Below are 26,536 nucleotides of genomic sequence, written 5' to 3'. Positions count from 1 at the left end.
CCTGATGGTGACTTTCAGGAGGGGAAGACTCTGTTTTTAAATATATATGCATATGTATGTCTCTTATTCTGAAACTTGATGGCAAAACTGCAGATTTGGGCTAACAGAGGTTCAGTTTCTGTGTAAAAAGACTTGGTGTATTATCACTGTTGTAATATGGAAGTCTTTGAAGAGACTTTAGGTTTACAATTTTTCATGTCCCTTTTATCAGCAATAAAGGGACATGAAAAAATCAGTAGTAAAGGATTGTAAAATGTGACCTTTGCAGCTTCTGGATAAAACCTCTTAATTTTACCTTGTTCCTTAACCTGGACAAGATCAAGCTTTCCAGGCTATACTGCAAGTAAATGTCCCCAAGTAAATGGGCATTCAAGCAGATCAACTTACGGCATTTTATTAAGTCAACACTCATGCAAAAGCCACCTCCAGAGCTTAATAATTATTTACTGAGTGCTCCTGGGTCATGAGAGAGGTTTTCATTAAGTTCAGAAAGCATTATGTTCAGCCACTTGTGAAGGTGTGTTTTCAAGACAGGAAGAAAAATGGAAAACTACTACATGGTGTACAACAACTTAAAAATTTCTTAGCTGAGGATTGAATGCTTTTGTTTGTGGATTTTTTTGGAGGGGGGTGGGGGGAGTGTTTATTTTCATTTTTTTTCAAAGCAGGCTGGTCCCCTGAATTAATTTTATTTGAAATTCAGCCCTTATCTCCTTGGTGTAGTAGGTGTGAGTGATGGATGGATGTTGCAGGGTTCTGCCTTCTGTCCCAACCAGGTGCATTCAGTGCATCCAGGCAGATGGGTGGGTGCCTTTTGGGCTGTGTTCTGTTCTGTGGGTGCAGCCCATGGTGCAAGGCAAGCAGTGCAGGTCAGGATACAAAAGCATTTTAGGAGGCACAGAAAACATTTCCCTCAATGATGGAGCAGGGGCAGGCAGCCTATTTCTTTAAACATGTAACCTTCAAGTGCGGAAACCTTTCATGTAGGAGCCTGAAACGTAGTGCTGGCTTTATTATAAAGGCTGATAAAGGTCTCCACACCGTTTTTGTAACTGCTTTGTCCTTGGCAAGTCAGGATGTAGGAGGGTGCCAAATCTTGGGCTTGTTTTTTTTTTTTTTTTGCATTGATACTTCAAGCAGCGCCAGGCAGCTGGCGGTGAGCGGAGCGTCGCTGTAACCCACAATCAATTATTAAATGTTAGGAATGAAGTACAAAGTGCTCCAGGGAAAATGCTGTAGTAGTTGGAATCCCTTACCTTGGCTGAAGGGGAAAAGGGATTGTGTAGGGTTTTTTTTGTTGTTTCTGTGTTTTTTATTAGACTTTTTTTTTTGAGTGGTGGTGGTGCATGCAATCTGGCTCCTCCTTGTATTTGTTTTTGTCTTTTGCTAGTCTTCATTTTTCTGTCACTTCTTTCTGAGACAAACAGCATTGGTGGCTAGCAGGTTAGAAGCTAATACAGACATTGTTGCTTCAGCCACAAATACAGTACAGGGAACAAAAAGTTTCTTGAGGTTTTACTGCTTGGTAGAGAGATTGAAAACAGAATTCATACAAATCAACTTAAAATTTGAAGAAACTCTAGTGATTTTCTACAAGTAATGTTGGGAGCTGAGTGGTGGTCTCCTCTCAAAATGTCTTCTGGAGGTCAAGTATTTAAGTATCCACCATTTAGCATAGAACAATCTTAATCTTTAATGCAAGGAGATGAGAGATTGCCAACATTACAACTCAAATGTGGAAGCCTTTTTTTCTCTATGAAGAATTATGATTGGAATAATGGTAAGACATAAACAAAAGCATATAAATCCAGTGTTATTTCTTACCTCTGAGATCTGGTGCAGCTCACTGGATTTCTTGAGGTGCTAAATCTGCTTTTCTTGGCTGATTTCTCTGTGGACTAACCCATTAACAAACAGTTGGCATGAATGGAGGGAGGAGAGCAGCAGCCTCCCTCTTATGTGCCATTTCTCAGTTAAGAGCAGGGTAGTCCATCCTGCCCAGAACAAGTGGCTTTGAAGGTCTTTGTCTAATTTGTATTAGAAAGATTACATTGGAGAAATTTTTTTTCTTAAAAAGTATTCAAAAACAGTTAAAGTTTCTAAAGTAGTTAAAAAGCAAAGTTGAGTTAATTATATCTTTTTTTCCAGTTCGAAGTCTCTAGAGAAGTTTCTTAATCAATGCATAGATAGTGCAAAATAATGCTTGTACATCAGATAACTCATAACTAATGCATGTGAAGCAGAGCATTTGTTTGATCAATTTATAGAATCTGAAAACAAAACTGTCCAACGAAAGATGAGTTTGTCTTTTTGCCTAAGGGGACAGATAAAATAATCAGTAAACATCTGGGAAGGTTATGGTCTCTGTGGGTTGATGGCAACAAAATCAAACCTGATTTTAATGTGATCAGTTGCCTTTTATTATGTAATGGCTACCTGCATAATAACTCATGTATGCAGTAGCTAACATTTCCCAGGCATCTGTGCAAAGGATATGTAATTTAAACTATTTAATAAAGCTTTATCACTTCATGATTAATTGGATCGGCTCATGACACATAACTAATAACTCCCAGTCTGAATTGCACTGTGCTTATTAGAGTGCTAATGGATAACTGGTTTAATCATGTGTCAATTAAAAGGATGAGTCGGTTTCATTTATTGCAATTAGATGGTTTCCATAAACTGTTTGCAGGAAGTATCTGAATTGCATCGTGTATTAGCTGTGTGTGGGCTCTGCTCCTGGCTCCACGTAATCTGGGGGTGAATCAGTTCGTGTAGGGGAGTTTTGGATCCACGTGTCCACTCTGGATTGTTCTGTGGTACATGGCACCAAGCATGGTCACGGGACATCTGCCTGTGCACCAGCATGGAAGGGTCAAGAAGCCTTAAAAATGACCATTTTCAAAACTCTCTGAATGAAGCTTTGGAAATAGCAAGTTTTTAATCTCTTCTTTGGTCGGAAAAGCGAGTTTCTGACGACCTTCCTATTTGCTCTGTGGAGGTACATGGTCATGGAACCCAAACCATCTATTCCTTCTGTTCCGTGCTTGAGATGAGCAGACATGGTGCAGAGGGGAAGCTGGATGGAGAATGACCTTTTAATGCAAGGGATGGACCTAGAGGAAGAGGTACCAAAGTTTTAAAGTGTTTTCCATGTTTGATCAGTGCCACTCATGGCAGGTGGAAGGAATGCTGGTGTGGGGAGACTGTTGGGCACACAGGAGGAGCTTTGCAGACACCTGGGAATAGATAACAGGAAATCTGTCCATCTTCCTTCCCAGTGCATGTGACAGAAGCGTCTGGTTAGGCAGGCAGGTGTTGTGCAGCAGCTTTTATCCCAGAACAAGCATTATTTGAACTCACGTGCACTGATGGCATGATGGTTGGGTGCCCAACTCCCTTTCCCAGTTAGTAATGGGTAGGATAAGAGGAGATGGCCCCAAGTTGTGCCAGAGGAAGTTTAGATTGAACATTACAAAGAATTTCTTCACTGAAAGAGTTGCCAAGCACTAGAACAGCCTGTCAGGGAGATGGTCGAGTCACCATTGCTGGAGGTATTTAAAAGACACGTAGATGTGGCACTTGGGGACATAGTTTAGTGGTGGGCTTGGCAGTGCTGGGTTAATGGTTGGGCCTGATGGTCCTGGAGATCTCTTCCAACCTAAACAATTCCATGATGCTGTGGCAGTAGCTGCAGTCTGGCAGCAGGTGGCTGTCCACATTCTGTGTTCGGGGCTCGTCTGCCTCTTTGCCATGTAAAATACTGAGCAGAATTGCAGAAGAAATAAAGCCTGGAAGCATCTCTGCCCTTTGGGGAAGAATTTGGCAGGACAGCATTTTCTGAGACTGTTGTCTCATTAAAAGACACAATACTTGAAGCTTTTGTTTTCAATTTTTGATCAACAGTAAAGCTCTGAATCACCTGCTGGAAGGACACTTGGTGCAAGTAGGTAAAATAATTGTGTGAGCAAGATGAGGTCCCTGGCAGGAGCTGTTCGAAATGCTGTGGAAATGATTTCTCCCTCCTGCTCCCTCTCTTTCCCCAACATTTTTGTATATGGAAAGGTTCTTCTGAGATGGTTTCCAGCACACTTGGCTTTGGTAGGCGGAGAAACAGTTCAAAATGAAAGAAGGTGGGAGGAACTGCTGGGTTACCAATTTTGCAACATTAGGTATCTGTAAAAATTGCCAGTAGCACACAAATGAGAATGCTGACAAGTGTGGTACAAAATTGGCCTTTTTCCAACATGAGAAGAATGAATCCTTCCCTGAATGCAGCATTTGGGTGGCTTTTTTTTCCTCATGTATTACAGTGGTCTCTGAGGTGGGATGCACAGTGTTGTTAGTGGGCAGAAAGAAAATATGAGCACTTCAGCAATACATGTATATAGTTCATAAATAAATAAGTAAACATTTTAAAGATGCATGTTCAGACATTCCTGGTAGGAATGTATAATCAAAACAATTGGGAGACCACTCATCTATAACTATCTTGGTCATGGAAATAAAGCATCTCTTTGGTTTAGAAATGTGAAAGTGGTTCAGATGTGCAGCCAGAAAACAAGCTGCTGGATTTAGATGTGAGAATGCTTCACCCTTAATTGAAAAGGGAGTGTTTTTTACAAGTATCACAGTCAATGACTTGTCTTGAGCAGCTAATTAGTACGATTATTCCGCAGCTGCATTAGTTTCACCACAAAGGTTTTCTCTGGTTTTATCAAAAGGATCAGTGTCTCTGTGAATGTTTCAACATGACAGGTCTTAAATAGCAAGATGGTCCCCTGCCTCCCTGCCCCCAAAATGTGTCCTCTGGAAGAGCAGAGTTTGATCTCTTGGGGCAGTAAGCGTGGGTTCTTATTTTCTTTTGTTTCTGCCCTGAACTGTGTTCAACATCAGTCCCAAACAAAGCCAGAAAACTTCCAGCAGTGCTGGCTCAGGCTGTCACAGCACAAGCAGCAAGACCTGGAAGGGATGCTGGCTCCCAGACTTGCGTGTCCAGCCAGCATCCCACAGGTATCAGCTCTGAAGCCAGAGGTGGGGATTTCAAGAGCAGCTTCCTCCTAGAGCTAGGAGAGTTACTGCTGGCTTGCCAAGGCATGGCCCATGGACTTTGGTTCTGCAGGCTAAGAAAAGGATGAGTTGCTCTAGAAAATGTCCCTGCAGTCCATGGTCTGTGGTCCATGTTGTGCTTGCCAATGGTTTAGAAATATCTCTTAGGTGGTGAAGCTGTGCTGTGTGCTGGCTTGAGCCAGCCTCTTTGTAAAATATGACTGGAATAAAGCTGTTACTGTTGTTTATTTTACCTGTTTTTTGTATCTGATGGTGCTTAGAAGATGCTGGTGGGCCTGGAGCTGGGTTTTTTGTAGAAGTCTGTTTTCTAAGTCTGAAAAGTCACTGCCAGCAGTGACTACCCCGAGGTAGTATTATGCAGGAAATAAGTGAACTATGTTTTGTTGTGTTTTCATGGGAAAGGTAGATTTACTTTGAGTTCGATCATTGGATTTACTTTGAGTTAGATCATTGGACTGGAGTATTATCCATACCAATGATTAGACTTGCTTCAGCTCTTTATTATTAAGAAAAAAGGAATAAATGTGCCTCCTACTATCTATAAAAGCATTTGTTTTTCTCGTGGGCGGTTGCTATAAAATTGGAAAGAGCAAATGGCTCTTTACAGCCGGATGTTGGCATTTGGGGAATGGTTTGGCTTCAGTCAGGTTGAGGCAGTCTAAGGTGGCCGCTGAGTACCTGCAGTAGGTCAACTCCTAATTTCCCTCATGTGGAGCCGCGGATCCTCACCCATCACACCCCACATTTCCCTGTAACTCCACCAGCTCTGGCCTCCGGAGCTGCCATCCCGCTTGGTGGAAGCTGAGCTGTCTTTCTCTGGTCTTCCCACAGCAATTCCGAGCATCCTGGCGCTTCCAAGCCTCCCTTAAGCTCCTCCAGCATGACCTCACGAATCCTGCTCCGACAGCAGCTCATGCGTGAGCAGATGCAGGAGCAGGAGCGTCGGGAGCAGCAGCAGAAGCAGCAGGCAGCCCAGTTCATGCAGCAGCGAGTGCCCGTGAGCCAGACACCTGCCATCAACGTCAGCGTCCCCACCAGCCTGCCCCCTGCCACCCAGGTGCCCATGGAGGTCCTCAAGGTACGCACCTTTCTTCTCAGGAACTCCCCAAAACCCGCTTTATTTAACAGAGACGTGGTTCTAGGCGCTTTCGGCAACCAAGTTTTGTAAATAAGCTGCTCTCTGGCTTAGTTTGCAGCTTGTTTTGTTGGCCTGGTAGCAAAGAATGGGAAAACTTTTTAAAAAAGTTTTTATAACTTTTGTTTTCTTTCAACTTTGAGATCTCCGGAGGGAGCTTTTGTAACAAAACTAAGTTTTCCGTCATTTTCCCTTTGGAAAACGCTTCTCCATCTTTCTAGTACTTAATTACTTTCAAAACGAAGAAATTATTAATAGATAACAAATCAATGTTTTGGTTTTTAAAGGAAAACAATGAAATATTTTTGTAAGATGGAGTCAAAACTCTTTACAAAAGAGCTCCTCAGAAAGCCTTAATCTGAAATATGGGTGAGTTTCCAGCTACTTGCAACGAGTCCTTGTAATCCTTTTTTTGTTTAAATGACTTGTTTACTATTAGTAGCTTTGGATTCCTTGTCCCACTGGAAACTGTGGGAGCTTGTTAGTGTCCCTCTGTCAAAGGGGATGTAGCTTGCTAATTACTCAGGGAAAAACGTGCACAGCTATAAGAAAAGAGATAATTTCACGCACTGCTTAAATTCAAGTAGGCTGCAGCACCGTGAAATGTGTGAGTAAAACAATGTCAAATGTTTTGGAGAAGTTTGCTGACATATTTCATGAAAATATGATTTTCACCAGTTTTGTAGAGTTTGCTCTGCATTATTGCTGAATCTTTTTATTATGGTTTGTTGTTTAGTCAGTGAGCATATTCTTACCACATAAGTTAGCTGAGCTTGGTGACAAACCGCTCATGTTGTGCTTGTTGCTGTTGTATACCGATGATACGCAGTCAGAAATTCAGTTTTAAAATAGACTTGCTGGCTTAGGATTTTGAGGGGCTCTGTGTGACAGGTTTATGGGGAAAATATAAGATAATTTTATTTATTGAATCTGTATTATGGTGTTGTGTTGTCAGCACTAAAACTAACACTTGATTTGGGGTACTAGAGTCATAGTCCAGTCTGTGATCTAGAAGCAAAAAGGCATCAATTGAATTTTGAATTCTCTTTCTCCATACACACACATTTCCATTAAATTTAAGTATAATGTTCTTTGAACATGTGAACATATGTCTATAGTAAGGAGTCTGAAATTGTCTGGGAAGAATTGTTTTGTCTAATGTTTGTGTATTACTCACGATGTTTGTGTATAACACTTTCTTCAGATTGTGTCCAGGTTATGGCTGTAGTTATAGTTCAGATCTGGCAGATGTGTAGGTGCTATGAAATTGGGTTTTTTTTGTGATGCACCTAGCTAAATAAGCCCATATTACATTTTTTACATCCTTTCATCCTAATCTGTTGCAATATGAGTTTTAGGGTATTTTTTAAGTACTGTGAAAACTTATAGGAAAGTGTTTACTTTTTGATGATATTTTACTGATAACATCTTGAAGAAGCATTAGCAGTTGTCATTAATATTCATTTTGCAAATTCCTCTTTCTATGGGAGAGGAGGGAAGGCAGCCATTAATTTCTGAGGGACAAACTTCAGAAATCTCTGCAGCTAAAAGGTGATGCAAATGGGGTTCCTGGGACCTGGCTTGTCACAGGATCTGTGTGCAGAGCTGTAACCTGCTGGATCATTGCTAGGAAACTTCACCCACAGGACTTGAACCTGACCCCTTGTCCCTTAGGATTCCAAAAAAGGTATTTGTCCTCCATTTCCCTCTGATGGAGAAGGATCTCCTGGAAAGAGGTAGGACACTTCTCCTCCACTTGTCTTTAGCCCAAATAAGAGTGCATGACTCTGTAGAATAAAGAATTAGGAGAATGTGTCCTTAAAACAGCTCATCAAATAAAAATAGTTACTGGCAACAGGTACCTTTTGGCAATGGAATTCCATTTTGAAGGTGATAGTTGTGGAAATAAGAGCAACCTGCTGGACCAAAATGATGTCTGTCTTCTCATCACCTACATTTCCATAAGTAACAGTCAAAATTAGTAAAACCAAGTCCTCTGGGACGCTGTCTGTAAGAGGAGAGAAAAACTGCAAAACTGAGGAAAACAGCAAAGCTGCTTTGCATAGTTTTGCTGCTTGTGTTTTTGGTGGAGAAAAGCAGTGAAAGATTCATCCTTTTATCCTTACTCATAACAGTGGGCCAGTTCTGTACAAAAAAAAAAAAAATTAGTACAAAATGCCAGTTTGAAGTCATGATCTTCCTGAAAATTACCACTGAGGCTTCAGTGAGAGTAAGACTTGGGGAAAGATCCATATAGTTTTCTTTGTGGTTTGGGGGGGATTGTTTTTTTGTTTTTTGTTTTTCCAAATAGGATATTTGGCTCAAAAGCTGAGATTAACAATAACTCAGGATCTTCCTGGTGCCAGTGTGCTGACAGCCAGCTCTGGCTGCAGTGACATCATTTCCCTGCAGCTGCTTTTTACACTTCAGTTGTTTTTTAGCTGTAGACAAATTTTCCATATGAGCTGTACAGAAATTTTAATAGATAAATAGGGAGCTAAGTTGCTAACTTTATTATCCATATGGTCTGGATTTAAGTGACCCTAAAGAATGAAATAGACAAAAAGGGGATTTTTTACATTTTCAGGCATGTTAACCTGCAAGGCAACTTTGTTTAAAAGTGATCTTTTTCAATGTTACTTCACAAGCAGCTCCAAATCTAGCAGCTGGTTTTGTTGTTGTGTTTGCTTGTTTGTTTGTTTGTTTGTTTTGGTACTTTTGCATCAAAAAAATCCACTCTAAACCTGTTGAATTTGTCAGTGTTTAGTGGTTTTAATTATGCTGTGTGACTTGCCCTTTCACCCATATCTCACAGTGTGAGAAGGAGAATAATACTTGGGTATCTGAGGATGGTAATTCAGAATGACTGGTTTAAAAAGAAGCCAGAGGTGTTAATGAGTTTGGATTTTATATTTGTTTTCAAGATGTCCCTTTAGAAACAATACAGAAAGAGAAATATGTACTAATCTATGTCACGTTGCATAGGCATCTCCAAATTGCATAACATTTAATGCTCAAGGCCATGTGAATAAATTGGATTTCATTTTCTTGAGTAATGACTTCTCATTGCATCACTCCTCTGCCAAGTAATGTAGCTTGGCAAGGTAGGAGATGACCTGCTGGAATTCAAATTTTGCGTTGCTTTGTGCGGCCTAATTAAGAGATGGACTGGGAGTAGGTTTGCTGCTTTTGGAACAGTATCTCTTCAACTCTAATAGCAAAAGGAAGATTTGTTACAGCTTGTGGTTATCTTTCTGCACAGCTGGAATTGGCTTCATGGGCTGGTTTGTCTTTGAGCATCTTCTCATCCATCTCCAACACTACAGAGAGATGTCACCAGGAATTCTTTGCTTCTGCTGTAATTCACCTTCTTTCTCTGCCTTGGAAATAGGAATTAACAGAAAAAATTATTTATTGGAGTAGTTTCAAGCCCTAGTAAATCCCATTAAGGACGGGATCCTATAAGGACCTCTGGGTCCCATAAGGACCCATTCCTTATGTATTTATTTATTTATATTTAAAAGGATTAGCATCTTTGCAAAGAGTTCATCTTAAAACGGAATTGTTGCTGTGCTGTGTGACTTGTATTGCTTTGCCTGATTTCTGGATCAGGCTTACTGTATAGAAGAAGTATGAAACAATCCCCTAAATTCTTTGAACCTGCCTGCCCAAAAGCCAATGGGGCACTGCAGGAACTGTGGCTGGTGTGTGTCCTCCATGGGGGCAGCAGCACAGGAGCATCCTCAGGAGGCAGCACAGGTTGGTGTGTCCTCCATGGGGGCAGCAGCACAGGAGCATCCTCAGGAGGCAGCACAGGTTGGTGTGTCCTCCATGGGGGCAGCAGCACAGGAGCATCCTCAGGAGGCAGCACAGGTTGGTGTGTCCTCCATGGGGGCAGCAGCACAGGAGCATCCTCAGGAGGCAGCACAGGCTGGGGTGTGTCCTCCATGGGGGCAGCAGCACAGGAGCATCCATCCTCAGGAGGCAGCACAGGCGGCTCAGGGCCAGCACCGGCCCACGGAATTGCAAATCAGTTCCACTGAAAATATTACCAGTTCTTTCAGGATTGAAAACATTTCTGGTGGGCAGCTGACACCCAGCCCTCTGCATGTCTCACTAAGCAGATGGAAGGTGGAAAGTGAAGGGTGAACATTTCTTCCCTCTGGCCCTCCATGTTACTTGTTGGCATTTCTCGGTGCGTGGATGTGACACTTGCTGTCATGTTTCTGATGTGATGCACCAGGTCATGGGTTGATGGAACCTAAACTGGATGTGCTCTGGGTCCCTGTCCCTGCTGTTGGATGCAAATGCTCCAGGGATGAGCTTGCTGCACATCCCCTTCCTCTCCTGAGTGTTGTTACATCAAGTACATAGCATGACAGAAATCTGCTGGACTTCTCATATCTCTTCCTCCTTCTTTGTCTGCCTTTGGGGTTTGAAGAATAAAACTTTGGCACAGATGGGAGATTCTTGATACTGCTGCCAAGATCAGCCTCCAGGGCTGCAGAGGGAACCTGCAGTAGTACAGATATCTTTGGAGAGCTGCATAAATGCTTTGCAGGTAATAAGATAAAAGCAGGTCTCCTCACCAGCAGATGATGTAGCAGGTCCATTTCATCCCCTTTTAGCTTGCTTTTGGAAAATAAGAAAACAGTTCCCTTGCTCCAGGGTCCTGCTTTGGGGATCTACATGTTCAGGTCTCTTCTTTCTGGACAAAAATCTCTACTTGTGCAGATACTGCCAACCCTTGCTAATAGGGCAGTTCACCCCAAAATATGCACATGTATTTTATATATATGTATCTAAAACATATGTATGGAAGCATAGGCCAAAAGCTCATTTTTATTGTTTGTCCTTAAGACATTTTAATAGTCTCTTTCCATACAACAATGCTTATAATATGCTAAACATTAAAAAAATTTGTCTGCCACTAAAGCCCTCACTTCATATTCCCCCTGCCAAACTGCCTGGGTTTGTGTCTTCATGGTAGATGTTAATTCATCTTTTGGTGCCTGAATTTCATCATGGCCTTTCTTTCTTGTCCTATGCAAGGTGAAACCTTTTCAAAGCCTAGAGCCAAATCCTGTGTACTGGATTCCCTCTCTTGCTTTATTATTCCAACATCTTTGCCCACCTCATGGCAGTACTGTGGGCTGATCACTGCTGATACTAGAGTGGGTGTGGTTGTCTTCTGCTCAGCGCCATCCCTTTGCTGCAGTTTGTGCCCATCTTTTTGTGTTCCTACTCTTTCTGCGTAGACAGCAGTGCAGGCAGTCAGCCTTGCCTTTCTCCTTCACCCTCACGTCGTTACTCATTCAGACTTTAAATGTGCCACCACGATAATCTCTGCATCAGAAACCTTGTATTTCTTCATTTTTGAAATGCCAAGCATTTCTTCCATTTGATGTTAATGACTGTTGGACATATATTAAAAAAATACCTCCTCCTGTTCTTTTTCCAAGGTGCTTTTTCCAGGGAGTGACCTGTGGAAGCTCTGCATGGCAGGGAAAGCTCAGCAGCTGGCAGTAGTGTTCTTGGTGTAATAATTACCATAAGACTTCATTGTGTGGAGGACTTATCTCACCGTTCTGAAGAACAGAACAATGGGATGGCAAGATAAATGTGTGGTAGTGCCTGCCCCAGCAAATGTGTGTTTGTGGACCTGCTTATCTGATTGAAATTTAATTTAATCTCACCTGACAATGGTAGATAGTACTGTGTGCTGGTGTGTTAGGTAAGCCTGGTGTGTATTTGCAATCAAGAACTTAGACAAGTGATTTGCCAGACTGGGTCTTGGTGAGCTGCAGATAAAACATTTACACTAAGGTTACTTACACTTGGTCACCTACCTTAAGTCATCAGCAAAGAAGAACTTGTATTTAACTGCAGAACTACTAGAGTCTGCCTTGCCTCTTCAGCCTTCATGTAAGCAAAAGTATCTCTCAGACATTAAATCTTTTGCTTGCTCAGTGGGTTGAAAGCTATTTTAAAACAAGCACTGGTGCTTGAGGTCTGCGTCAGTAATAGAGGTAAAATGTAAACTCTTGCTTAACACCCAGGGTATTAAACATTAAAAATGCATGGAATTCGAGGGGGCAACATACTTCTGTGTACAAGTACCTGATGGTTGACTGCTAGTGCAAAGCACTGCTCTCACCCTTCGTCCCAAATGTCCTTTTCCTATGCATGCAAACACATGTGTTGCTTGGCTCTTGAGAGAAATGGTTGTTGCTGATGAAGAAGTCTGAGCTTTCCATCTTGTTTATTCACTGTGGTCACTGTGGCACAAAAATGCAGCTCCCAAAGTTGTGGGACAAACTGTCCTGCTGCTGGGGTTGAGAGGATTTCTTGGGAAAATGATGTGAGCAGAGTGGGAAAATAGGTGAGAAACTGCTCCTCATCACAGAGCTCTTGCCTTGCAAGTTCACAGTAGTTGCCTGGAAGTTTGAAATAACTTATTTGCCACAGAGGAAATATTCAGACAAAATGATGCAGATAGCTGGAGGTCCAAGCTCTGATTGCTCCCTGGAAATTCTTGCTGGTTTATATCCTAGTTGGTGGTCTTGAGGATTTGCTGTCTTCCCGCTGGCAGGGGAACATCCACAAAATTAAGAAGAGCTTGCTAAGTTTGGTCTGTAACAGCTTCAAAGCACTCTTTTTTTTATGGTCTAGACATATTATCTGCTGGCTGAGTTACCAGACCTTGGGAAAGTGGTGGTTCACCACGTGTCAGTGGCTGTTTTGGACCTGCAGAAGATGAGTTAATCTTGTGCAGATTAAGATTTGTAGTTGCCCATAGTTGTGGGTATTAAGAGCATTGATGAGGCTCCACAGCCCCCAGCTAACAGGTTTTAGCAGCTTGTACCAAGTCCTTTGTCAGGCAACATGAATTTAATAACCACCTTACTCCTGGAGCCAAGAGTAAGAAGAGGGTGAGTGCTGGTCACTGCAGTAGTGTTTGCTGAAGCCATGGCTTAATTTAGCAGAAAATAATGCCCAGAGCCACACACAGTGCTGGCAAATGTGGGGGCTGGGGGGAGATCCAGGGGTACCTCTGCTGACACCTTTGATAGGCATTAAATTTTAAATGTGAAAACTCAGATCTGCTTAAAGTAATCGTTGGGTATTAGGTATACTCACAAATATTTCAGTTCTTCAGCTGGTTTGGCAGCATTATTCTCTGAGATGCTGAACCTGTGTAGTGAATGAATTCAAAGTGACAAGCTGGAGGCATTCCTGCCATTCAAGAGAGGCTTAAGGAATTTCTTATTGGCTAAATTACAAATATGTAGCATTTTGCCCAGCACTGCATGGCAATTTCAACCTGCCTGACCGTGACAAGATTAGTACTTTTCCTCCCTCTCCCCAGCAGTAATTTTTTTTTTTTTTTAAATTAGATTAAGAAGTACCAGGCAGAGATGCAAAAGCTTGAAAGAGTGAAAACCAGCCTTACCTTGAATGATTCTGTCTGTCATTGGATTGGTTCCTTAATTAGCCCCATGTCCTTTAACCTCTTGAGAAATAAGTAAGGGATAAATTTGGGGATAAAGACAAAGACGCCTGGAGATTTACCACACACCGCTAGGTAATTCATCAAGGAATGTTGGTAATTAGCCCTGCCTCTTTCCTTTCTGGCTCATTTAATAAAACTGGTTGATTTAAAATAATGCCTGCTGGTTCATTATCAACTACTTTAAGAGCCAAGTTATGAACTTGAAACAAAACCCAGTATTGTGTTGTCTGCAAAGGACCTGGCAAGTGTGTTTTGTTTTATTTTTTATAAAAAAGAAATTGCTCTGTCTGGTCATCAGTCTCCCCAACTTGATAATTAAAAATTACTTTGTTTGGATTACCATTTGGCTTTTTGGGTGTATTTATTCCTGGTGTCTACTGCTGAGAGGCAGAGAAGAGGGGAAAAAATGCAAGATCTTGAAAAGGTAGGTGTCAGATTGTGTTAAGATAGCATGGCCTGATGGAATTCAGCTGAATAACGACTTTACAATAGTAGTAGTTGTCCAGTTGAGGAAATGGGCAACTGTTTTAACCCTTTATCTCTCAGAAGTGAGTGCCAGCTAAGTGCCTTGTTCTTTGAGCAAAATGATCCATTTTATTAACCCATCTCTTCAGTGTTTGTAGTGGAAATTTTTCCCGAGCTGAGGACAGAACTCATTTAGTTGGTATTTGCTTGGGAATCCATGCACCAGTCTCTCTTTTTCTTTATGGATGGGAATGGCATTACTTGGAAGTTAAATGGGAGGGTCAGGCTAGGACTGGCTCAGCCCTGCTGCCTTTGCACTGTCTGGGAGAGTATCTCAGTGTCCACCTGGAGTTTGTTACAGCAACAATTGCTGGCCAGGGCATCTGGTTGGGTCAGTCTGCCTGAATTAAAGAATGAACTTACTGTAAATCTTCCTTTAGAAATTAATGTCAGTCTTAGGTTGCAACACCTCTGAAAATGCTGTGGGCTAGAGGAAAAGCTGGCAGTGCTGGCCTTCTGCTGATGGAATCCTCCATAAGACTTTGTGAGTGTGGGACCTCTCAGTATCATTTGGAGCAGACCTGGATGTAGTGTTTCAGTGCAAATAAGAAAGAATATGCTCCTGCTCCTCTTCCATCCATCTCTTTCCTATCCCCTGGGGCAATGCTTATTCTGGGGGATGTTGTGTTCCATAAGTGCTTTTGTGACCCAGCAAAACTACATGTCTGCTTTTATATGCTTGGCAGATTAACAAATAAAAAAAGTAATTAAAAGTGATCGCCTCTGTGGAAATATAACTCTGCCAGTGATTCTTTTGTCACCAATGATAAAAATAACTTGCAAACTCCTGCAAACAGTTGCAGAGGCCTCTGGGGTGTTGGGGTAACAGCTCAACCCTGCAGGTTGTCACTGGAAGTTTTGCCACTGGATGCCAGTTCCCTAGTTATTTATTATTTTGAGACCTGTTAATAAACTCTGATAGTTTAAATTGATTTTAAACTAGGTTTGTTTTTTCCAGCTTCTGATCATGTGGAACAGAAAATCGAGTATCTTTTAACCAAAATAACCCCCAACAAACAAAATTCTAATACTAGTTTTTGTAAAGTTAGAATGTCCATGCCAAATTAATAGTTTGGGTTTTACACATCATACTGTTATACCATACTGGAACAATATTTATTATGGACCTCTGTGACTTTGTGTCCTAGACTTACTGAATATCAGTAGTTGAAGTTCCAGTCAGTTGTTTGAAAATTCTTGTGTAAGTTCTGTAGTGCAAACAGATTGTTTTTGAGTTGATCCCCAGCAGCAGGCACTTCCACAGCAGCGTTACAGTAATTAAACAGTAATTCCTACTGCTGCACTTCCATTATATCTCAGCAGATGGCATTACGGTTTCCAGGACTGTGTATTCTTTAGGAAAGCTCTCAGCTGCCAGGGAGTTCATCATTCTAAACTATTCCCTTCACTGATGAGGGCTAATACTCAGCTGTTAAGCCTGTTTTGACACATTGTTCTAATCGTGTTGTTTGGTTGTGTTGTTGTATTTTATTTTCCCAGAGGTGCCTTTAAGCCATTAACCATGTAAAATGCTGTTTGTGATAGTTACTGCATTCAAAAACTAAGGCAGGCTGCCTGTTTTTAAACAAAACTGCTACTGGTGTCCAGCAGAAGTAATAAACTTTTTCAGCAGGTAAGACTAGAACATTAAAAAAGGTTAAAAGGCTATGTTTTCTACTGAACATTCCCAGTCCTCAAAGCTATGTAAGACACAGCTGTTCTGTGTTAAATTCTACCCCCCTTCCTGATTTGTGACAGAAATCCTGGTTTTTGTAGAAAATGTTCACTAGTGAAAGAAAATCATTTGGAGCAGAATTTGTTGCCATTGTGGAAACAGTAACAAATATTAGTGTGTTCCTAAATAAGTGTGGCTTGCAGAGCACAGAAGGCATCAGCTGTTTTTGGGCACCCCTCCTCTGTGCATCCCTGGCTTCTGGCCATGTTTTTGTCACTGACCTGGCTGGAATCCGTGTCCTGTCCCCCATGGACACTCTGACATCAGCAGGAGCGTGTCTTGCGTGTCTGAAGAAACCAAAGTTTCAAAGAGCTGGTTTTCTGTCTGGGAACAATGTGCTCCTTGTGTCTGTCTGTGTGTCCATCCTCTCCTTCTGAGTGCAGAGAGGGGCAGATCTGCTCACCAGAGATCATCACAGGCCATGCCTGTGCCGTGGATCCGGAACGTCCGGCAGCGCTGGGAGCTCAGGGCACCAGCAGCAGCCAGGCACCTGAAATTATCCTGACCTACAGTCCAAACCAGTCCTTTAATCTCTGAGGAAGCTTGGAAGTTAAGCAAGGCAAATCAAAGCTTGTCTTTCAGGCTGCCTTCCTAAAAGTCACCCAGAAGTTCCTGGTTGAAAGCAAAACTAAATTTTGTTTGTGGACGTAATGGCTGGCTGTGAATTAAATCTTTCTGTTCTGTCAGAGGACAATATCAGTTCTCTTCTTAGAAATTAGTCCCTTCCTTGGAGACATTTGAAGGCTCAGGTGTAGCAAACAGCCTGTCTGCCTCTCTCAGGTCTTCATAAAGCTAGTGCCAAGGATCTGCAGGCAACACACTAAACTTTATGTTAACACTACTTCTAACTTCCTCAGGCTGGACTTCTCTGCTTGTGTTTTTTTCTATAGGGCTATTCTGTTGAACAATGTTAACATTTCAGAAACTGCTTTAAAATTAATTATTATAGTGCTTTCAAGTTCATTTTTGTCTTGTTAAACAGAAAATTCTGAGAAGTGAAACTTCTGTTTAAAAAATCATGGCAATCATCTGTAGTATCAAAAGTTACTGATTGAAAACTTGTCCATTGAGCTGTCTGAAAGCAATTTTTGTTATACACAATTCTGCTTCCTGACTGCCACCAAAACCATACTTTGCTGAAATACCTGTGTCTCAAAGAAACAGTTTGTTTAGGGAGGGAATAAAATGACCTTGAATGAGTCAGTAGTTGTGTGTAGCAATCGTAAGCCTTCCGTGCTCTTTGCTTTCCAAAAGGAAATGAATTCTGGACCACAGGCACCATTCATTGCAGGGCACTTAATGGGCTCCATTCACATGAAAGTTCATATATTCCTTAAGGCTTCAGCCCTGTATGGTTTGCTGTGTAAAAGGAAAAATACTATTTAATCATGCTCCTTTGGCTTTTCAAAAGAGTTTATCCTTTTTGCACACTGGCTTTTTGAGGGAAAGAGTGATTCCTTCTGCTCTGGAGTGCTGCTTATGCAATTAGTGATGGCTCTGTGCAAAGTGCCACTTCCTCCATGGGTCACTGTTCCAAATTGCCTTCTGCCTTTCCCTGCACTGTTTGATCTAAGACATGAGGAGAAAGCTTCCAGCCAGGGCTTTTGCAGGATTATCCTTAGAAAACCCTTCTCTCTGAACTTGTACCTTCCCCAAGGAAATGTATTAATTCCATTTATCTGCCTTGGTTAAAGGCTGCAAGGACTGAGTTGGGTCTCAGTGGCTCTGCATGATCTGAGCACAGTCTGGATGCTCCTCCTTGGATGCAGAGTGAGGAATGTGCTGATTGCTACTGGAGCCAGGGAACAATGACAGATAACTGTTAGAGGAACACTGTTCAACTTTGCATTTTCTTCTCTGGTAGCTGCAATTCCAGAAAACATGCCTAGATAGCTATTGCTGCCAGCTGTACATAGTCAATAGGCAACTTGGTGGGGTAAACAGGAGCAGCTTTGGCTGGTACTCAGTCATGGAATTCTGGAATGATTTGGGTTGGAAGGATCCTTAAACATCATCAAGTCCAACCCTGCTGCCATAGAAAGGTGACTTTTTAAAAATCACTTTAATGGTTTTGATTATCTGGGTTGTTGGTGTAGTCCTGCAGACATCTATACCTGTGTCACAGAGAGCTGCTGTGACAGGGCAGGAACAAGCAGTTGGACATCAGCCCTGAAATCTTCTGGGGCTGACTCTGCCCTTAGTGTGGAGCAGCAACACAGTTTTGAAGTAAATTCCCAGTTGTGCCCAAGTATTACATATTAGCTTATTTTTGCCCAGTGCTGTTGATGAGTATTAATTAGATTCTTGTCAGAGGAAATTAAATCAGGAGACCTCATCTTATGCAGCCACTCTTGGGAGTTCAGTCTGTGAGAGCAGGCTGCTGGTCTTACACCAGTGGCTTGAAACACATCATAGTGTTCTGAAGCATTCACCTGTGGGTCCCACATCTCACACCACATTGTTGGCTATGGTGGATGTACTGGCATCTCCTTGGCTCCAGCAGATGGTAAAATATCCTAAACTTTCATTTTTCATCTGTTCAAACTTCATTTAAAATAAACTCCCCAGTGTGAGCTTATCTGTGTTTCTAAAGCAAATTAAAAACAATTAGTTCCATCCCATAGTGTTACACTGAAATGGGTTTAAACTTGAGGTTTAAAAAGGCAAGGGAGGTGGGGAAGTCTGGGTTAAGATCTAGTTAATCTCCATCTAGTCTCTAATTACATCCCTAGCATCTGGTTGCCTTGAATTGTGTTATGTTCCCATACAGTTTCTTGAGCAGCTACAACCTCGTATGTGTTGTCAATCAGTGATCTGAGGTATGTTGTGAAGTACATGTCGTGTTTGTGTTTTTCAGTGTTTAAAGGAGATGCACAGTTTTTTTGCATAAATACAACTTTAGTGAAAGACACTCTGCCTGTTTCCCCTTGTGAACATCAAGCTGTTCTTGCAATAGCACTTCAAGGGTTTTGTTAGTGTGGGTCAAGTGCGGTTTAAAATAGGATTCTTCTGAGACCAAGCCTGCAGGCCCTGAACTTCTTTCTCAAAAGACATTTTGATCTTCTGACAAACTATTGCTTCTGAATTTCTTGGTGCTTCATATTTTCAGCTAACCTTTGGAGAACTGGAATGATAACACACACTCCTCTTTGTGTTTTGTGAATGTGCCTCCCCTGGTGAGTCGATGGCTTGTGCTTTTTGAAGTTCAGATTAAATCATTAAAAAGAGTTTTCTGTAAGATACTTGGAAAGATGGAATTTTTCTGGTGTCATGTAATAAAATGTGTTTTCAGTCCTGCAGAAAGAGCCCTAACCCTTACCTTGACAGGATTTCACACAGGAGAAAATCAAGAGCTTGTAGTCCCTTGCAAGCTGGAGGTTTTATATTTGCTCACATGCTGCAAATGCTGCTCTGATAGGTTTGTGCATTTGTTGGAAAAACACCATGGCAGAATTTCAGACTATCTCTTTATATAACCTGTTTTTCAGTCCTAAAATTTTTCAATAAGGAACATGCTTGTGCAACATTTGTTGAAGTAGTGAACCTGAGTGCAGTTCTTTATTACAACTGCAGTATAAACAGGGCTCCTGACAGCTGTCTGGGGTTTTGTCCAAGATTTCACTCCTTCAGTTGATGGTCCTGCCAGCGCCCCATCCTTTGGCCTCATTGAGGGTCATTTATTTGGACAGCAGCTTCTCATTTCACAGGGTAAATAATTATTTGCCTGCCATATGTGAAATAACAGGAGGAGGAGGATTTTCAACAGCTCATCTCAGGGGAGACGTGGAGGGGCAGGTGTGGGGAAGGTTAAAAAAATCGGCCAAGGGGATGTATCTTGTTTTTGTAGGTATAAAATAGATTGTGATGTCATGGCTCCATGCATGTAAAGCTTGAGATCTTAAAGGGCTGAATTGTTGGCATCCTTGTTTAATAAATGAGCCCATGTTACTCTTGTTTCTTTGGGAGCCAAACGATAGGTACTGTCTGACTGTGGTGGGAATAAGATCATGGGGTGCAGAGGCAAGGTCGTGCAGCTTAGTGCCTATTTGTCCTAAATATGTCTTTCTGTTACAGAATTATTATGGTGACATGCCTTTAGCTAAGAGATAACTAAAACACTAAATTCCATTGTGGTTTCTGGATTTAAAATTAAGAGTGAAATAAACATACTTAATTTCTTACTCTTGTTACTTTTAATCTCTTGTGGCTGCTGTGGTGTCTGCTCTGGCATTACTTTGTGAGTGACATGTCAGGAAGGAAAAGATATGATATTGCTTAATGGAAGTGTTGGACTTAGGCACTCCAATCCCAAGGAAGAGCCAAGGCACCATCATTCAAAAGTAACCCTGACATTGTGGCTTTCAGTTTGAGTGCTCTGTGTGGCATCATTTTGGCCCCCTGGGTTAATTCTCCTCCAGAGCGGTGTCATGGTACTCCATACAAGGGGTCACCCACCTTTGTGGCTTGCCAAAGTCCTCAGAAAAATCCCTGTTCTGGTATTTAGCAGAATACTTCAGATCAGAGGCAGTTGGGTTTGCATGAAGGTGACTTGGATTATCTTACCCTAGCAAACATGATGATCAAGCACTCTGAGGGACTGAAACTCTTTTATTATAACTCAGTAGGTTTTAATACAGTCATAAATAACAGCACAGCTCGTTGAGCAGAAGGATAAAAATCAAGGAGTTCAGTGGTAAGCCAGCTTGCATTTCCTTCATGTAAGTGAAGTCAGCAATTTATTATTATTTTAGGCTGTGTCTAATGGTCATATTAGTGGTGAGAATAAAATGAATGTATCTGGAGTGCTTTATTCTTCTGCTTATTCAAGCCTTCCATATTGGGGCTGACATGAGACATCATCAGCTGTAGGCAAAGTGGTATAGAGCCCAGCTAAGTCCTTCTAATTCTTTATTAGCTGTAACATGGAGAAGCTCAGGGCATGTTACCAGTGTAAAACTGGTTTGGATTAACACCATCTTCGATCTCTTGCTTCTTCTGGTGGCTCTGTGTGTTCGTTGTAAAGCAGATCCCCTCCAGACAGGTATGTTCCAGGACCAGTGACCTTTGTGCTTGTAGCCAGTGTGCTACCAAGTGCTTTGTTAAAATAAATGGTCCTTTCAGAATTATTTTCACTCATATTTTGGGATGCTTCTTCGAATGTTTTGGTAGGAAGACTTCCCAGTTGATGTTGAAAGCTGTTCCAGCAAGCACTGTTTGGGTTTTGGTGTGTTTGTATTTTCACACTGGGGTCATGATTGGTGGCATGCTCTTGGTATGTGCTGTGTCAGCAACCTTGGGAGCAACCCAACGTGTCCCATGGAATTATGTGAACAGTGAATGGAGCAGTCTTTCACTTGATCTTTTCCAGACAAGTAGGTCAGAAGTGTAGATGTCTTTGAACAAGTAAGCAACAAGATGTGGAGGTTGGGCTTGATGACCTTTAAAGGTCCCTTCAACCCCAACTATTCTGTGACGTCCTGCTGATATACAGTGTGCCCCCAAAAAGAGATTTTTTTCTGTGATAACCCAAGAGTTGCATTTGAGTTTACAAATGGCTTTTATTTAAAAGAGAGAAGGATACAACTGTTTCTGTGCGTGGCATTTGGGTGTTTGATAGATTTTGATCTGGTGCCATCTTTACGTCTCTTGTGTTTCAGTGCTGAATGTTGAAGTTTTGTAAATAAATACTTCAGTAGCCCACAGGCAATATTCTGAACACCAATTCATACTCACAGGCTAATGCTGTGGATAAGAAAGACTTGTAAATCAAGCTCTCTTCTTGCTTAGCCCCAAAATGCCAACAATTACACTCCTCAACACTGGAAGTTATCTTGGCACAGGTGTGTGTCCATGTGCTGTTTATTTGAGCAACCCTTCACAAACCTTATAGTGACAAGTGAGACCAGGTTTGAGGATATCAGGTTTTAAGATTTATGAAAGCAACAGGTTGAGTGCTTTTCCCACTCTTACACTTTTTAGTCATGGTTTGGGCAAAATAGTCAATTTTAAGTTAATTTTCACCTGTGAAAATCAGTAGTGCATGGCACATTAAGAGAAGATCATACGGGGGCAAAGTAGATTTACTGCATTAAAATTTTGAGGTTACTTGAATTTTATTTCTTAAAGTCTTGTCAAGCAAACAACCTGTGCCATTCTGCACATGGATAATTCTACCTCTCTAGGAAGTTGGTAATAAGAAGTTTCATTTAAAAGTCAGCATGTTCTGTCTCTCCTGCTGTTTTAAGCTTAGTTCTGGTTGCTTATTACCCAACATCTCTTATAAAACTAGTTTCAATTTTCACCATTATTCATTTTTGTACAAAAGATGCCATTATCTTTACCCAGTCCCATTTGTGTTCTTCACATTTGACAAATGAGTGATGGATGAGCAACCTGAGCAAAACCAGGTGTGGATAAGGATGCCTCTTCTCCCTTGTGGAAGCTGCATACTCAGGGCTTCTCAGGGGCTAAGGGAAAACTCATGTTCCTCCTTTTTTATAGCAGAGTGCATGCTTTCTCGGGTTTGGGCTCCAGAAATATACCCAGAATCTCCGAATCGTGTGCACATGTGAAGGTTGATGTGATTTAAGCAGCACTCTGACCTCGCCTTCTGGGCAGAGGATGAACGTTCAGCACCTCTTCCCTGCTATGGGAAATGCAGTGAAGTCATGAAAACACCCAATTTTGTAGCTGTCTCACAGATAGTGGAGACCTGGGAGCTCCCATGCTCTGTCCCTCAGGTCTAGCAGGGGTTACTGTGGGCTGGAGCAGTGCCAGGGTCAGTCACCCCTGGGAAATGTCACTGACCTGCCCAGGCTGCCAGGACGTGACTGCCACTCCCAACTGGCCTGGCCAACGCCGTGCTTGGCAGCCCCTGAAGGAAGATAAGGTTGGACAAATTGTTTTACCCCTCTAATGCGACTCTTTCAAGCCAGCAGTGATCTGTTAGAATGTTAGAGTGCTCTGGTAATTCTTGTGTTGGTGCTGCTTGGGCTGTAGCAAAGGTGGGGGATTGTGCTCAGGCTATGGAAGGCTTTGCACCCTTGTACAAGGGTGTATTGCACCCTTGTAGCAAGGTGGGGGATTGTGCTCAGGCTATGGAAGGCTTTGCAAGGGGAAGCTGGCAGAATAGGTGGCTTCAGACCATCTGCCTGAACTGGTTTTTGGCTTTCAGGCTGCTGAAATATCTGTAGTCCTGTGACTATGCTCCCTCTTGAGTTCACATCTCTATGCCAAGTCTTGCAAGAGATTTTGGAAGCAACTTTGTCTATCTTTGACAATTCCTGTGAGGAGGAGTCATCGGTGTCCTACTGTGAGTAATCTCAAACCCTCTAGTGCTGATGCAAGTGCTGCTCAGCTTCCTTCTGAGAGAGAAGGGTGGCAGAAGTGGACCTAAATATGTGGTGCTTGATTTAAGCTTTGAATGAAGCTTTTCACTGTGGTAGTACCATAACTCAAACTTGTGTGTCAGGTGTAGTTGTGCGGCTGCTGTTGTTGCCTGTGAAGTCAAAATATTTACTCTCTGAAGCACCTGGGGTAGGTAAAATAATTGCAAAATATTTGTGCCTGACATTTTATGGAGTCAGTTGCTTGTCTGTCCTAAAATGTTGCGGTATTTTTTGGTATCTTCTCAGAAACTGTATAAAATAAAAATTTATGATATGTGTGTTGGGGAGTAAACAGCTGAAATGTTGGTTTCTTAACAGAAAAGTAGCAAGACTTCAAAGGACCTAATTCTGACTAAAAGCCACACTTGTAGAATGGCAGCCAGCAGGCCACTAACATGCAAATTGCATCAGTTCCTATCTCCATGAGTACATTTGGCTAAACTCTCTTTAATTTCCTTAGATACCATTGTCATGTGCTTCTATATCTAAAGCACAGTTTTTAAATACTAATCTACAAAAACTTTATTCTTGTTTGCTTCGTGGCTTTCCCTTGGATGAAAAGTCACATTACGCAGAGGAATTTTTGGTGATGGACTAAACAATCCCTGGTTGTGTATATGATGATAATTCTGTACAATGTGCCTTTTCTTTTTCATAACTTTGTGCTTGAAGATGAGTGTTGGATTCACTTACTTAGACTGCAATCATGATGGCAGATCTTATATAACTTTCTCCTATCTGCTTTGGTTTTCAAGTTCAGAGGGATTTGGGGTGAGTTAGGTAACCAGAGAGTTTTGTTTGCTAACTATTGTAGTTTCCTTGTGTTTTGTGTGTCCTAAGGTGAAATAAGGGAATCAGTTCACCATGGTTGTCATTCCCCAGTCAGCACAAGTTACTTTTCATCTTTTTCTTGCTCTTGGGCTTTCAGGTCAGTGTTGTTCTGACCATTTTTCCCGGGTAATGGGCTAAAAGAAAGGGGAGAAAATGTACTGTAGAAAATTTGGCGTTAAGGGGAGAATGGCAGCTGGAGAAGTCACTGGAAAGGTTTATCTATTACTAAGTTCACAGTTGGCCCTATGGGGAATTACAACCCAATCAACTTAATTTTGATGACATTGTAAAGGAGGTGGCTGTTCCATCTTGGAGGACTGGAAAGGTCTAAGAAAGCAGGAGGACTGAACTTCTCATGTGAAGCCACTTCAGGCCACTGACGTCTGTAGGGGGGGAAATGTGATGTTGTTTTTTAATTTTTGAATGCAGCATGTGAGAAGATGTCTTTGAGGATGAGTTAAACCATTGTCTGGTTGTTTGTATTGCTCCAAGTTTCGTGCTAGGAGGGTAGTTCCTGGCATTGCAGTGAAACCCATGACCAATAATTAATGAAGTTAGTTGAAGGGGTTTTATGGTCTTCAAGATTCTCAGACTTGGTGACCAACCTATGGTGAATATGATTTTACAGATTAACAGAATCTTGAAGCTGTCCTGGAAAACTTAAGGAAAATATATCACTCTTACTCTAAGTGGCACTAATTGATTATCTTTCTCAGATATAATTATTCTCATGTTTTTTTCCTAGCAACAAAGAACAGACACTTATTTATACAGCTCCCTATTTTTATTCAAAGTCCTAGAAAATAGCTTGTTCCTGCTGTTGTTGGGTCTTTATACTTGGAAATGATGGGTTGAAGCAGCTTTGAAGCCCAGGACTAGCATGGTTATGCAGTGGACACAGCTGAAGCCTGGAGCCCTTGCAGAACACATCAGTGGATGTGGTTTTGTATCGTTTTTCTTTGGGTACCATTAATTGTTAAATGACACAGAATTTTAACCTTTCTTAAAAATCCCATGACATTTAGCTGTCTAGGCAACAAAAAGTTCTATTGAACTGAGAAAACTGACCCAAAAGTATTTTACTTGTAATTGTAAACTGTAAGTCCTAAGGCAATTTGCTTGAAACAAATGGTCTTTTTAATTAAAAAAAGAAAAAAAAAAAAAGGGGGAGTGGGGTGGGGAGAAGAGTCTTCCTCCCCCTTAGTTCACTGTCCTCTGAACATCTCTGGTATGTCCCTGCTTAAATAAAGCATTGAGTGCTTCAGCTTTACTGTCACAGGAAGCTTCAGGGATGTTTTTGGTGAGAAAAATCTTCTATGTGGATTTGGGAACAGGAATATGCTCCTTCCCAGCTCATGGGGGCCAGAACAGTGGGGCATCCTGGAGCTGCTGGCTTTGTAATGGCCTTTGGTCACCTGTGTTCCACCAACAGAGGATTTTGGGGCATCTTCAGCTTTGCTTTGAAAGCAGCAGTACTTGGAGATGAGACAAGTAAGATGATGTGATATAAAGTAGTAACTGCAATGGGAAAAGCAATTCTTGGTGTTCCACCTTCAAGGAGTACTCTCTGCACGAGACCTGCTGGGTTTGTGGTTGCTTCCAGAATTTACCCATTGCAGAGAAATCAAACATGTGCAAGGACAAATTCAGGAGAGTGTAAGTAACTCAGACCAGCTACCTGAGCCTGGTTACCTTCATCCAGATGTACCAGAGACTCAAAGCTTGAGCCTACAGCAATTAATTGACTCCCAGCTATGGTTGAACTTGATGGTCTTAAAGGTCTTTTCCAATGTAAATATTTCTATGATTCTATGACCTTGAAGCTTTCCTAGAGGACGAGTGGTAGTAATGCCACAGTTCATTAAATATTTTTATTCTGGTGTAAGTCCCGTTAGTTTTTATTGTTAGCCATTTAATTTCTGGATTACACTGTGCAAAACACATTTGCCAAGCCATTAGGCTGCCCTGGCCTGTGCCTGCCCAAGAGTGAGCTCTCCTGGGTGCCTCTCCAGAAGGAATTTGGTTACTGCAGCACTGTTCCAAGTTCTTGCCATCATTAGCAAGTCATTAGTAAATTTAAGTCTGAGCTATTCCCAGCAAGACTTGACAGAAGGAGCAAGTATCAGTAGTATTGTTTCAGTTGTTTGTGCTGGCTTCATGCAGAGGAACTACTTGAGCCATGTGCTTTGTGCTTAAGCACACAGCTATGCTTTGTGTTTAAGTTCCTGAGTCCTTGATCACTTAACAGAAAATATTTTTACTTTTGGAAACTGAGGGAAGTGTGTGGGTCTGCTCAGAGGTTCTGTCATTTATGTGTAATATAATGCGGGTTCTGA

The 26,536-nt window shown here is 41.8% G+C and overlaps 1 protein-coding gene across 5 annotated transcripts in view; it reads left to right on the top strand.

Annotated features, from left to right (window-relative positions):
- Nucleotides 1–26,536, top strand: part of MITF (melanocyte inducing transcription factor) — a 99,412-nt gene that overhangs the window by 49,190 nt on the left and 23,686 nt on the right. For all 5 annotated transcript variants that reach the window (XM_030227961.2, XM_009091175.4, XM_018915230.3 and 2 more), the window contains exon 2: nt 5,905–6,151. In XM_030227961.2, the coding sequence (XP_030083821.1) occupies nt 5,905–6,151 (247 nt within the window). The remainder of the gene's footprint in view (nt 1–5,904; nt 6,152–26,536) is intronic.

Source organism: Serinus canaria, chromosome 12 (genome assembly GCF_022539315.1).
Source record: "Serinus canaria isolate serCan28SL12 chromosome 12, serCan2020, whole genome shotgun sequence".
In the NCBI taxonomy this organism is placed as follows: Eukaryota; Metazoa; Chordata; class Aves; order Passeriformes; family Fringillidae; genus Serinus; species Serinus canaria.
The sequence above is the reverse complement of the archived record's forward strand: the minus strand, read 5'-3'. Positions and strand labels throughout refer to the sequence as shown.